Source organism: Triturus cristatus, chromosome 3_2 (genome assembly GCF_964204655.1).
Source record: "Triturus cristatus chromosome 3_2, aTriCri1.1, whole genome shotgun sequence".
Classification (NCBI taxonomy): domain Eukaryota; kingdom Metazoa; phylum Chordata; class Amphibia; order Caudata; family Salamandridae; genus Triturus; species Triturus cristatus.
Window position 1 is genome coordinate 146570232 of NC_140584.1, and position 13612 is coordinate 146583843.

At 48.1% G+C, this 13612-nt stretch overlaps 1 protein-coding gene across 8 annotated transcripts in view; it reads right to left on the reverse strand.

Moving 5' to 3' along the window:
• The window catches only part of USP28 (ubiquitin specific peptidase 28), a 407198-nt gene that overhangs the window by 340320 nt on the left and 53266 nt on the right, over positions 1-13612 (reverse strand). For all 8 annotated transcript variants that reach the window (XM_085647372.1, XM_085647371.1, XM_085647370.1 and 5 more), the window contains one exon: positions 179-256. In XM_085647372.1, coding sequence (XP_085503498.1) covers positions 179-256 — 78 coding nt within the window. The remainder of the gene's footprint in view (positions 1-178; positions 257-13612) is intronic.

Sequence of the window (13612 nt, forward strand, 5' to 3'; positions counted from 1 at the left end):
CCTATTGGCTTTGTCAATGCTTGTTCACTCTGCACCCAAGTCTTACTTTTCCCAGGCCTTACTTGGCCACTACTTAAGGGGAACTCCATCACCACAACCATTTCCTAACAACCTGGAAGATGGTCAAGCCTCACAAATGACATGTTGCTTAATACCTTGGCATAAGCACCTTACTAACCTTTAGTGCATCGTGAAGGAATGAGGAGTTCTGGATGCCAGTTATCTCCCTCAGCTGGTTCAACACCATTTGGGCATTCTGAAAAAGGAAACAAGGATTAGACACTGGGAAAAGGTTAAATCCTTTACTCATATCCAAAACATGTCCCTCCCACTTAGGCATTGAACACTTGTCTATTAATGGACACGTACTCATAACGGTCAATGGTTCACGTAATTCAGACGACTTTCAGACAAATGGCCGTTAGATGCAGGTTCATACTTATAGTGGCAAAAGTGAATCGAAGGGTCCCGAAAAAGACTGGTGCTGTTGTCTGAACGTCCTCCTCACAGCAAAGGGCCAGTTTCTTACTCATAGATAGGCTAATTAACTGCCACAAACAGTTCAGAAATCTGTTAGCCCGCTGAGAAATACTAATCTGCAACGAACCCCTGAATCTCATGGGATTTTCAATTTAACACTTATATCAAATATAACGATTTTTATTGATTCTCCAAAGGAAGAAAAACACACAATTCAACTCGCGAAGCAGTACAATATTCTCGTTTAAAAAAAAATCGGTTTTATTTAGTTCCGAAAAAAGCCAAACATCCTCATGAAAAAGTGGGATTTCCAGAAAAAAGGCAACACTACATAATGGAGCCGAAAGACTAAAATACGTGCTTTGCGGCTATGCTCGCGCGGGGCCAGTGACACACAGGAATGTGGAACGGCCGATGACAAAGGCTATTTTAGGCTCGTCTGCAAGTGCCACTTGTGTTTGTCATTCCTCAGTCACAATCAGCTGCCAGAAATACAAGTGTGAGCCACTGCGGAACCAATGCCGGAGGCTTCTCATCTGCTAAATACGGATGTTAGCGACGGTACAGTGTGCTGCAAGACATGGGCAGGATAGGCGGCACAAATTGATAATTCCACATACGGGTATACAAATCTGGATATTAAGGGCATGTGGACAAGTGGGCTTGAGTGTCCTGCTCAGGATGGAAAGAAATAAAATCATTTTTATTTATAATAAGCTTAGCGAACCTGTGCAGATGATAAGTGAAGAACGGCTCAGGTGATAACAAAAGCCATGATAGTGGGGGTACAGCAAGTAAGGACATAGAATACAGAACAAGACACTCATTGTCTAGAACCCACGGGGCCGGGGGAGGGGGTGAGCGTGTGTGCATGTGCGTGTGTACACTAAATGGGGAACAAGCATTTGCAATGCAATAGGTCTCGCATTTACACAAGTTTAAGCTTTTAGCATTGTAAATGGCAATGCGTTTTATTTATGTTTAAAAAACGAAAACATAAATAAAAGGCATTGTTATTTACAATGCCAATAGCTCAAACTCGCCTAAATGCGAGACCTGTTGCATTGCAAACTACCCTTTTGTTTCCTTCCTAGTGACTGGTCTGTGGCAGTTCATAGCCAGGAGTAGATTGTTCACACCTCTTTATGACTTGACTCTGTCATGGTTGCGCCAGGATGGAGACCACCCTGTTGTGAGGAGCATCACCCCCACAAAAAGGCAGCATCTGCAGAACTGCACAGAGAGGTACTCAAAAAAGGAAGCCACCCAGAGAAAGTCCTCCTGCCTGCAGAATCCTGGAAAATGTTCCTCTAATATCCTGCCCTGGATAATCTCACCTCAATTCTGCTAAATGTTGGCTAAATGTGATACAAAGCCTTTCTGGTCAAACGGTTTAATCAGAAAGCGTATGGTCAGACAAACAGCATTTGTAAAGCACAACACTGTCACCCCTAGGGGTATCTGGGCGATGTGTCTCCATCAAATAGCCAGGTCTTGAGTCTCTTTCTGAAGTCTGCCAGCGAGGGGGCAGTACAGAGCTGGAAGGTAAGGTTGTTTCAGGTCTTGGCAGCGATGTAGGAGAAGCGGCTGTGGTGGATGCAAGGATGAGTGAAGAGTAGCGCAGGTGTCTAGCGGGTTGGTGGAATTTCAGTTGGTGATTGAGGGAGGTGGGTCCTAGGTCATGGAGGGCTTTGTAGGCATTCAGGAGGATCTTGAACTGACATCTCTTATGGATGGAGAGACAGTGGTGGTCTCTAAGGTGGTGGGGGGGGGGGTGATGTGGGTTCATGTGGGGTGGTCCAGGATGAGTTTGAATGCCTCATACTGTATGGTCTGGAATCTTCTGAGGAGCTGGGTGGTAATGCCGGCATAGAGGGCGTTGCTGTAAGAGAGGCGGCTGGTGACGAGGGCCTCAGTGGCATTCTTTTTGGTGTTGATTTGGATCCATCTGAAGATTCTGCAGAGCATGCAAAGTGTGTGGAAGCAGGAGCAGGCGACCGAGTTAGCTTGTCGTTTCATGATCAATTAGCTGTCGAAGATGATGCTGAGGTTGCGAGTATGGTTGGTCGGCATTAGCCTAAGTTCTACAGGCCACCTGCTGTGGTCCCATGCGTAGGTGTTCTTCCAGAAGATCAGTACTTCAGTTTCATTGGACTTGGAGTTGGAGGCAGTTGTCGCACATCAATTTGGTAATGGTGGTCATGGTGAAGAAGAAGTTGGTTTGGGCGTTGGAGGGGTCCTTGCTAAGCGAGAGGATCAATTGAGTGTCATCAGCGTAGGAGATTATGTTGAGTCCGTGGGATCGGACGACGTCTGCGAGTGGGGTCATGTAAATGTTTAACAGGGTCGGGTGGAGGGCTGATCCTTGTGGTACGCCACATGAGGTCTTTGGGTGCGGAGGTGAAGGGATGCAGTTGGACGCTCTGGGTGCAACCTGTAAGAAAGGAGATGATACACTTGAGGGGGTCTTGCTGTATGCCTATGTTGCTGATGAGGGTGTTGTGGCAGACTGTGTCAAAAGCTGCAGAGAGGTCAAGGAGAATCAGGGCCACTGTCTCTCTGTGGTCGAGGAGTGATCTGTTGTCTGTGGCGGCAATCAACGTGATCTCAGTGTTGTGGTTGGCTAGGAATCCTGACCGAGAGGCATCCAGTAGGTGGTTTTGCTTTAGGAAATCGGTAAGCTGCTGGTTGATGGCTTTCTCAAGCACTTTGGCCAGGTAGGGGAGCAGGGAGATTGGCTGGTAATTTCTGAGATCATTGGGGTCAGCGGAGGCTATACTGTCTGAGGGGTCTGATGTCTGCGTGTTTCCATCAGTCCAGGGTGGTTGCTGTGGAGATGGAGGTTTGGGAATGCTGGTGAGTTGCATGCTGATTGGGTTCATTGCGAGGTTGTATAAGTGATGGGGGCAGTGGGCGCCCCGCTGTGGATGGAAGACATGATGGTTGAGGTGGTCAGGATGGCGAGTGTTGACCAGGCGGTAATGGTCTGGCTGGTGTTCGCTGGTTGGTTGAGATGTTCTCTAAGGCTGTCGGGTTGGGTAATTTTTTGAATATTTTGAAGTGTTCGTTTGTGTGGTTGGCTGCAGAGTCGATGCAGGTGGTGATAAGCTGCTTTCTTGGATTCTTTGATGTTCCAGTGATAGTTGCTGAGGGCTGTTTTGTTAGCGGCCCTGACGCAGGGGTCCTTGTTGGCACACCATTGTTACTCCAGTTGGTAGCAGTTGCACTTTGTGGTCCTGACTTCTGGGGTGTACCAGATGGCATGTTTGGAGGTCTTGTTGGATTTCGTAGGTTTCAGAGTGGCGACTCTGTCGGTGATCCAAGTAGTGAAGTTCTGGACGCCTGGTAGAGGTCTTCTTGGAGACGTGTGTTTATGGCACCAGGTGCCTGGTAACCTTGTCTGCTCAGAATGCTGGCAATGCCAATAGCAGCTTCACCCAGCTTTTGCATACCAACAGCAAACACACAAGAAACGCAAAAGGCACAACCCTACAAACAAATGCCCAAGCCAAACCCAATGTACACGAAAAGCATTCTGCAAAGTCTATATACATAGCCACTACACATCCAATGCACAAACACCTCACACTCTGCATACCCAAGGACACAATGCACATACATGCAAAATGCACACTCCCTGCACACAGTTTACATGCAGTTTCTAAAAGAATGCAAGGTAAGCACGCACGATGCACAGTGAAAATTACAATAAATACCCAATACAAACAAAAATACCTACAAACATACATACACAAATGAGAATTACACACAAAACGTATACAGCACATATTATACATAGCCAAATAATAAAAAACGAACTTAGCACACAGACACCCATACCACAAGATGCACTACAAACATACATACAAAAAAGGACATCAAAAACAGAGTTTGGGCTACTCATCTTCCGAAGACATGACGTCGCAGCTTATCAGGTGATATAGGCCTTGGTCTCGGACATTGAACCATAGTATCGCTGCACAGCTGAAATTAAATTCATGCTTTGCACACCTTCAAATATTGCCCATTTTAAATGCCTTGACATAATGCAAACCAAATACATTGACATAATGCCCACCACACGTGTTAAAATCTGTACATTAATCAATTGTATACACAAAATTAGGCCATTACATGCCTCCAGGCATTGCCCTCACGAAATACACTGACGTAATCCCCACGGAACATGCCGATACAATGCACAGCAAATAAGTTGGAACATGGCTGCTGGGCATACATCGTGTGCAATGCCTGGGTTTATACCACACGCAAGCTATACTGTGAGACATGAGCCATGGCGCAGATAGAGGAGGTATGACTGTTGAACTTGCTAGTCCTCAGGCGTGGGGGTACACATTGGCCCCTTTCCTGTGTCTTCAAAGTTGGAGTGCCCTCTGCACATTATTCCACGAACAAGTTTGGGATTCGATACGTTGCGCACAATTAAAATGTATTCCACCCCACGGAGAAGATTGGATACCTACGACAATATGCGATATATCTGTAAAAACTATGTACCGTTGTGCATAACGTACTGAACGTGTGAGTGACCACACAGTGCCGAAAGCATTGTGTGCTCCACCACAAAATGGCTGTCCGCTCTCTGGGGTCTGGACCTGCACTTAGACACCCGTCTACGGTGGAATACCTCTACAGTTCTGAGAGCACAGAACATAGATCCCCTGACAGAACATCACAAAGAGGGGAATTTGGCTCACAGTCCGCTGTCAGACAGATTGAGCAGCTCCGGCTTGCAGTGATGGCTACTCCGGAACATACACACCGAGGGACCACAGACTGAAGAACGTCCGTCATGGAAGGATTGTGCCCGCGACTACACGTGCTAGAGACAAAGTCACCAGCCTGTTCAGAGGGTCTACTCAAGATAGGACTGTGCCCACAGTATAGATGTTAAACAAGGGGGTGTGCCCACTATTAATACTTTTGAGATCATTCTTCTTTTATGAATTGAATGTACATTAGATGTAGCCTGACTTCTAACTTCCTGAACATATTGCTTAGTTTGCACTGCGTCTCTGGCTACATTAACTGTAGCGTGCAAGCCAATGTCTGTGCCTGCTCATATCTCTTGTATAGTTTTACATTTGGTTCTCATGAAATCGGATCTCAGTAACTGATTATAGCAAATATTTTCCAAGCCACAGGCCACCGCAACAGGTCCCAAAAAGACAATATAATGATCAATGGATTTCCCTTTTTCTATTAACTGAATAGTACTCACTGTTTATCAGAATCATCTAACAAAACTAATATATTAAAAAAGTGGGCACCACTTTCCACAAGTCCCAGGTAACAACTAGATGGATACAAGTATATAATTTTCCAATCAGGTCAAAAGCTTGAACGTTCAATGTTCATCAATATTCTTAACAATAACGTCACAACACTCTCCTAATATACTTCCAAATATTAACACAAAAGACTATTCACACAAAACTGGTAAAACCTAACTTGCTTGCTATCCTCCTCACAAAATATTATGGTGCTTAGAGTTCATATCTTTGCTACTTCGCACTTGCATGTGTTCACAAGAGCGGACTCAGATTTTAAATAACGTTGTGGAGCAGTGCACTCAGAATCACTTCTTTGACGATTTCCACAACACAAAAACAAGAGCACAATAGAGTGTCTTCACAGTGCTGAAAACATATGTATTTACTTCACCTAACACTTCTGTAATCCACAGAAAAGAGTTAACAGTTATGAGACGGCCCTTACCCTGCCTCACTTAGGTTCACACTAGGTACTTACTGCCCAGTGCAAGTCTTCATGTCTCCTAATAAAGGTTCTACTCATCCATAATTGACCATCATTTACCACACATAAACAACACTGGTTAGGTCTATCATGTGCTAACGGACTTCAGAATGAAAATGGCGGTGATAACCGACCTTCTACGATTAACATTTCTCTGCATCTGGTAAACTAGTATGTACTTACTACTCTATAGTTCTCTTCGCCCATGTGAAGCACGGCTGGATAACGCCAACTGTTATAAATCAGAAATTGCGTTCAACATCACAGAAATGTGATTGCCACCATCATCAGCAACATGCACTTCTCCAGTCGTTCAAGCACCTACTCATAACCAGTGGAACAATCACAAAGATGAACAACACTGGCACACAACGTGTGCAATAGCATATGCCTTTCAAGCATTATACATGTACAACTATGAGCAACCGAAATGCAAGCATCAGTATTAAGTTTAACTTCTAACTGTCCGCACTTATACAATGACCAATTCGGATTCCACAATGCACCCACACTACAGACATAAACAAGCATTTGCAATGTAATCGGTCTCGCATTAGTGAAAGTTAGAAGCATTTGCGTTGTAAATGACACAATGTTTTCTAGTTATTTTTTTGTTTGCAGTGGAGTGATGATTTGACCTATCTAAAGAGATAGGAAGGAAAGAGGATGGAGAGGAAACAGTGTAAATCAGGGGTGGTAAGAGTAGTGCTTTAAAAGAAAGAGGAAAGACGGAATTTGTGCACATGTAAAGTGGCCCTCGAGCACTGCAATTACACTAGAGCACGAGACCATATCAAGAGCACACATGGGAGAACACTTACCTGAATATTGTATGCAGGCTGTATTGTTAGCAACTTAGTAAATATTAAACGATAAATATTAAATCTCTTTTATGTGTATGTAAGTGCCCAATTGTCTTATTGGAACGTGAAGGCGCTAAGAGCAGAGTCGAAGGGATGTGACAACGAGGAAAGGGGCATAGAGGGAAGTGGAGGGGGCAGACAGAGAGTTAGCATGTGACAGGGTGCAGTGAAAGCAAACAGAGGCAGCTGTTCCTATGCACAAGGTGTCGGGACGCTAGTCTTCAGAGATGGCAATGGAGCGAGTCAGCCGGCCCCACAGCAACTAGAGTAGTTTATGATATAATAATGAGAAACTCAGTGTCACAAAATCAACCACCTGAGGCGCCCTCTTTATAATGAGTTGCATTCACATTGTAGAAAAAAAACACATAGAGAGGGAAGGGAGGCCCGAGAAGGGAGGGGAGGGGAATGGAACTTAAGAATGGGTGAGGCGGAGGGACAGTCGCCGAGCTCAGTTCTGTCCCACCTCCCACAGGCTACAAGCGGGCAGGGAGTCGTGATGTGCCTCGAAGAAACTGGGATCCAGGGAGAGATGCCACTAGGAGGGTGAAGAGCACAAACCTGTTCCTGCAAGAGCTGTGCTCATGAAAATTGCAGTCGTCATGTTAAAAGATGACGTGCGACGGGCGCAGGTTTTGATAAAATAAAACAAGCCGCATGCCCCCTGTTTAAAACCAAATAAAGTTCCTAAACACAAAACAAAGAACATGTAACAACAACAGCCGGTGCTAGCAAAGCTGCCCCGGCAGCCTCCTATGCATGTTTTCTGCTGTCCAGGCCGTAGAGAGCTCTCGAGGCAAACAAAAAAGTAAATAGTGACACAAATGAACATAAACTTGCAAAAAAAAAAAAAAGGAACACCACAAGCAACAGGGGCAGTCTGCTGGGTTTTTTTTCGAAACCACAAAAGGCGGGATGAATTAGCCATATTATCCAATCACAAGCAACTATTTACAAAGAGCATTAACAGGAGCCAATAGAAAACATGGGAGGAGCTTCAAGCTCATGTTCTCGATACAGCATGTATCGAAGAGTCAACACATGCACTATCGAGGCTAGACCTAAAACACATACATTGAACAATTTAATAGAACGTTACACTAAGCTACACAATACTACAAGCAGTCAAAAACGCTTGCCCTGCAACTACTCTTATTTCCATCTCCAGCTTCAATGCATTGATGCAATGTGAAAGCCTTTGGAGAAGAGACAAAAAGGTGGAGGAGTGGGTCAGAGAGAAACTAAAGAATTAATCAGGTCAGAGAAAACATGGGAGGGGTCATCTGGGTTTAAGAGACTGGGAGGGCACACTGACCAGAGGGGGCTCTGGGGCACACTGACCAGAGGGGGCTCTGGGGCACACTGACCAGAGGGGGCTCTGGGGCACACTGACCAGAGGGGGCTCTGGGGCACACTGACCAGAGGGGGCTCTGAATTTTCAAGAAACAAGGGGACTCAAGTATACTGGAAGGGACTGGGGTGTAACTAATTATACAGGAACAGTGGTTCCTTAAAACATAAGTAAAAGACAGTATGAACACAGAGATACAATGAAATCCACGTTATGGGAGTCCCAGAAGGAAAATTATCATTTTATTCACATCAAAAATAAAGAAACCATAGAAAGTGGGACAGTATTCAAGAAGAAAGGGGTTCAGAACTCTGGCATAACAGTGCACGGTCGCAATACAATCAACGATTAGGCCACAAACATGTAAATAGCAGCACTGCAAGTATTTACAGTATATTATTGTATATTATTGTATTTACAGTAACTGAATGAAACAATCTGTGTCAGGGAGATGAGGTCAAAGGTGTTTCCATCCCTAATACAGTAATGGTATCATCATCAGGGCATAGTAATAATGCCTGATAAATGGAAGTGGAGATCCACACATCAAGCAATTCCAAGCGATCAGTAAGAATGGTGGGGTGATAGACGCAGGACCAAAGCATGATCTGGCCATGGGGAGGACACGGAGTGGCCCCAATGCACGTAGAAATGTTATCAACCATCAAGCAATTCAGATCTGGCCACGAAAGGGACACAACATGTGTCCGAACTGTGCGTTCAACTGGGGAATAATGAAATTGATGATAGCATTCAGCCCGTGAAATATCCACAAACCATATTGAAAGGGAGGTCTGGGGCACAGGGACATGGGGGCAAGTGGGGCACAGAGACAACGGGGGCACGCAGGGCACAGAGTCTATGGGGGCACAGACAACGGGGCGTGGGGAACAGAGACAACGGGGGCACTCAGGGCACAGAGACAACGGGGCACGCAGGGAACAGAACGGGGCACGCAGGGAACAGACAACGGGGGCACAGAGACAAGGGAGTCATGCGGGGCACAGAGACAAAGGGGGCACGCCGGGCACAGAGACAAAGGGGGTACGCCGGGAACAGAGACAAAGGGGGCACGCCGGGCACAGAGACAACGCGGGACACGCAGGACACAGAGACAACGGGGGACACGCCGGGTACAGAGACAACGGGGGTACAGAGACAACGGGGGCACAGACAACGGGGCACAGAGACAACGGGGGCACAGACAACGGGGGCACAGACAACGGGGGCACAGACAACGGGGGCACAGAGACAAGGGGGGCATGCGGGGCACAGAGACAAGAGGGGGCACGCCGGTCACAGAGACAAGAGGGGGCACGCCGGTCACAGAGACAAGAGGGGCACGTGGGGCACAGAGACAAGGGGGGCACTTGGAGAACAGAGACAAAGGGAGCGCGCAGGCACAGAGACAACGGGGGGCATTCAGGGCACAGGGCAACGGGGGCACACTGGGTACAGAGACAATGGGGGCATGCAGGGCACAGAGACAAAGGGGGTACGCGGGGCACAGAGACACCAGGAGCACGCGGCGCACAGAGACAACCGGGGCACAGAGTCAACCGGGGCACATGGGGCATAGAGACAACGGGGTCATGCGGAGCACAGAGGACACAGAAAACGGGGGAACAGAGACAAGGGGGGCAGGCGGGGCAGGCACAGAAACAAAGGGGGCACGCAGGGCACAGAGAAAAAGGGGGGCACGCGGGGCACAGAGACAAGGGGGGCAGGCGGGCATACAGAGACACTGGGAGTACGCGGGGCTCAGAGACAACGGGGGCACGCGGGGCAGAGACAAAGGGGGGCACGCGGGGCACAGAGACAACGGGGGCACTCGGGGCAGAGACAAAGGGTGGCACGCGGGGCACAGAGACAATGGGGGCACGCGGGGCACAGAGACAAAGGGGGGCACGCGGGGCACAGAGACAAAGGGGGGCACGCGGGGCACAGAGACAAAGGGGGGCACGCGGGGCACAGAGACAAAGGGGGGCACGCGGGGCACAGAGACAATGGGGGCACGCAGGGCACAGAGACAACGGGGGCACGCAGGGCACAGACAATGGGGGCACAGAGACAAGAGGGGCACAGAGGGAACAGACAACAGGGACATAGAGACAAGGGGGGCACACGGGGCAGGCACAGAGACAAAAGGGGCACGCGGGGCAGAGACAAAAGGGGCACGCGGGGCAGAGACAAAGGGGGCACGCGGGGCACAGAGAAAAAGGAGGTATGCGGGGCACAGACATAGGGGGCATGCGGGGCACAGAGACAAAGGGGACACATGTGGCACAGCGTCAAGGGGGCACATGGGGCACAGAGAAAAGGGGCACACGGGGCGCAGAGACAAAGGGAGGAGGTGGGGCACAGATAAGGGGGGCAGATGGGGCACAGAGACAAGGGGGGCACGTGGGGCACAGAGACAAGGGGTTCAAGTGGGGCACAGAGACAAGGGGTGCACGTGGGGCACAGAGACAAGGGGTGCACGTGGAGCAAAGAGACAAGGGGTGCACGTGGAGCAAAGAGACAAGGGGTGCACGCGAGGCACTGAGACAAGAGGTGCACGCGAGGCACTGAGACAAGAGGTGCAAGCGGGCCAAAGAGACAAGGGGGTACGTAGGGCACAGTTGGAGGCACATGGGGCACAGAGACGGGGGGCACGTGGGGCTCAGATGGTAAGGCTTGTGGGGAATCCGAGGCAGCAGGGACATGGATGAAAGCAGAGTAAAGTATTACTTTCACGGTGCCAGTGCAAACAAATGACGGCAAGTTGGCAAAGAGAGGGTTGTACGGGTCAGAGTAAGCACCTACTCTGTGGTTGCAAAGTAAAACAGACTTGAGTGGAGAAAAAGAAAAGCAGATTTGAGGGGACCAAAGAAGTACAGAGACGGGGGCAAAGCAACACCGACTTCAGGAAACTCAAAGACATGCAGACTCCAGGAATTAAGAATGAATATTTGATTAGAGTACACTATCATTTGGAAACAAAACTTTCTTTAAAAGTATTGAAAATTAACAAAACCATGCATATTTAATTCTTCACAAATCAAGGAATCTACTCGTGAACAGAAGACCAGCCTTAGTCTGACTGCCTGGCAGGGAGAAAACCTTGAAAATATATTTTCTACTTTTTTACAAAATTTCTCTGGCAACACCCAACTTAAGAAGTCCAAGCCGGATTTTCAAATGGCTGACATCTGTCTAAAGTTACAGGTTGTGCCAAAAAATGGTATCGAAAGTGGCCCGAGCAGAAGCCAGTGGCTGAGATTTTTCCCATCCTGAAAAGGAAAGCCTGGCTGATAAAGGGTAATACCCAGAAACGGGTCCCAGGATGCTTAATTCCGGTCCAGGGAGGATCTGGCTTGGCAGTTCGGTTTGGACTGTTCCCATGAGGCACAGGGTCAAGACTGATTTGCATACTGCTGGGTCTAAAATGGGGTGGCATGATGAGCAAAAGAATTATGTATTTAACCCAGATCTCTTGACTGGGGGTGAATGTATGATTTATTCAGAATTTCGTCCATCATTTGTTTGCATAGCACTTTTCACCCTAAAGTGGGATGGGTATGCCCTGAAGTCGGTCCCTTGCTCACTGTGCCACTGGATTCAAGCTAGCCTGGCAGATGAAGGGTAATACCCAGAAACCATTCCCAGGATGCTTGTTTCCCGTCCAGTGAGGATCTGGCTTGGCAGTTCGGACTGGACTGTTCCCATGAGGCACAGGGTCAAGATCATGCATATGGCTAGGTTGAAACTGGGGTGGCATGGAGAGCAAAAGAATGATGGATTTAACCCCGATCTCTTGACTGGGTGTGAATGTAAGATTTATTCAGCATTCCGTCCATTTGTTTGCGTAGCACTTTTCACCCTATGTGGAATGGGTATGCCCAGACGTGGGTCCATTGCTCACTGTGCCACTGGATTCAAGCTAGCCTGGCTGATGGAGGGTAATACCCAGAAACCAGTCCCAGGATGTTTGTTTCCGGTCCAGTGAGAATCTGGCTTGACAGTTTGTTCTGGACTGTTCCCATGAGACACAGAGTAAAGACTGATTACCATATGGCTGGGTTTGAACTGGGTTGGCATGGTGATTAAAAGAACAATGGATTTAACCAGATCTCTTGACTGGGGATGAATGTATGAATTATTCAGCATTCCGTCGATCATTTGTTTGCGTAGCACTTTTCGCCCTAAGTGGGATGGGTTTGCCCAAATGTGGGCCCCTTGCTCACTGTGCCACTGGATTCAAGCTAGCCTGGCAGATGGAGGGTAATACCCAGAAACCGGTCCCAGGATGCTTGTTTCCGGGCCAGGGAGGATCTGGCTTGGCACTTCGGTCTGGACTGTTCCCATGAGGCACAGGGTCAAGACCGATTTGCATATGGCTGGGTCTAAACTGGGGTGGCAAGGTGAGCAAAACAACAATGGATTTAACCCAGATCTCTTGACTGGGGGTGAATGTATGATTTATTCAGCATTCCGTCCATCATTTGTTTGCGTAGCACTTTTCACCCTAAGTGTGATGGGTATGCCCAGATGTGGTTCCCTTGGTCACTGTGCCACTGGATTCAAGCTAGCCTGGCTGATGGAGGGTAATATCCAGAAACCGGTCCCAGGATGCTTGTTTCGGGTTCAGGGAGGATCTGGCTTGGGAGTTCGGCCTGGACTTTTCCCATGAGGCACACGGTCAAGACGGATTTGCATATGGCTGGGTCTAAACTGGGGTGGCATGGTGAGCAAAAGAACAATGGATTTTGACCCAAATCCCTTGACTGGGGGGGGGGGGTGAATGTATTTTTTATTCAGCATTCCGTCCATCTGTTTGAATAGCACTTTTCACCCTAAGTAGGATGGGTATGCCCAGACGTATGTCCCTTGCTCACTGTGCCACTAGTTTCAAGCTAGCCTGGCTGATGGAGGGTAATACCCAGAAACCGTTCCCAGGATGCTTGTTTCCGGTCTAGGGAAGATCTGTCTTGGCAGTTCGGTCTGGACTTATCCCATGAGGCACAGGGTCAAGATTGATTAGCATATGGCTGGGTCTAAACTGGAGTGGCATAGTGAGCAAAAGAACAATGGATTGAACCCAGATCTCTTGACTGGGGGTGGATGTATGATTTATTTAGCATTCCGTCCATCATTTGTT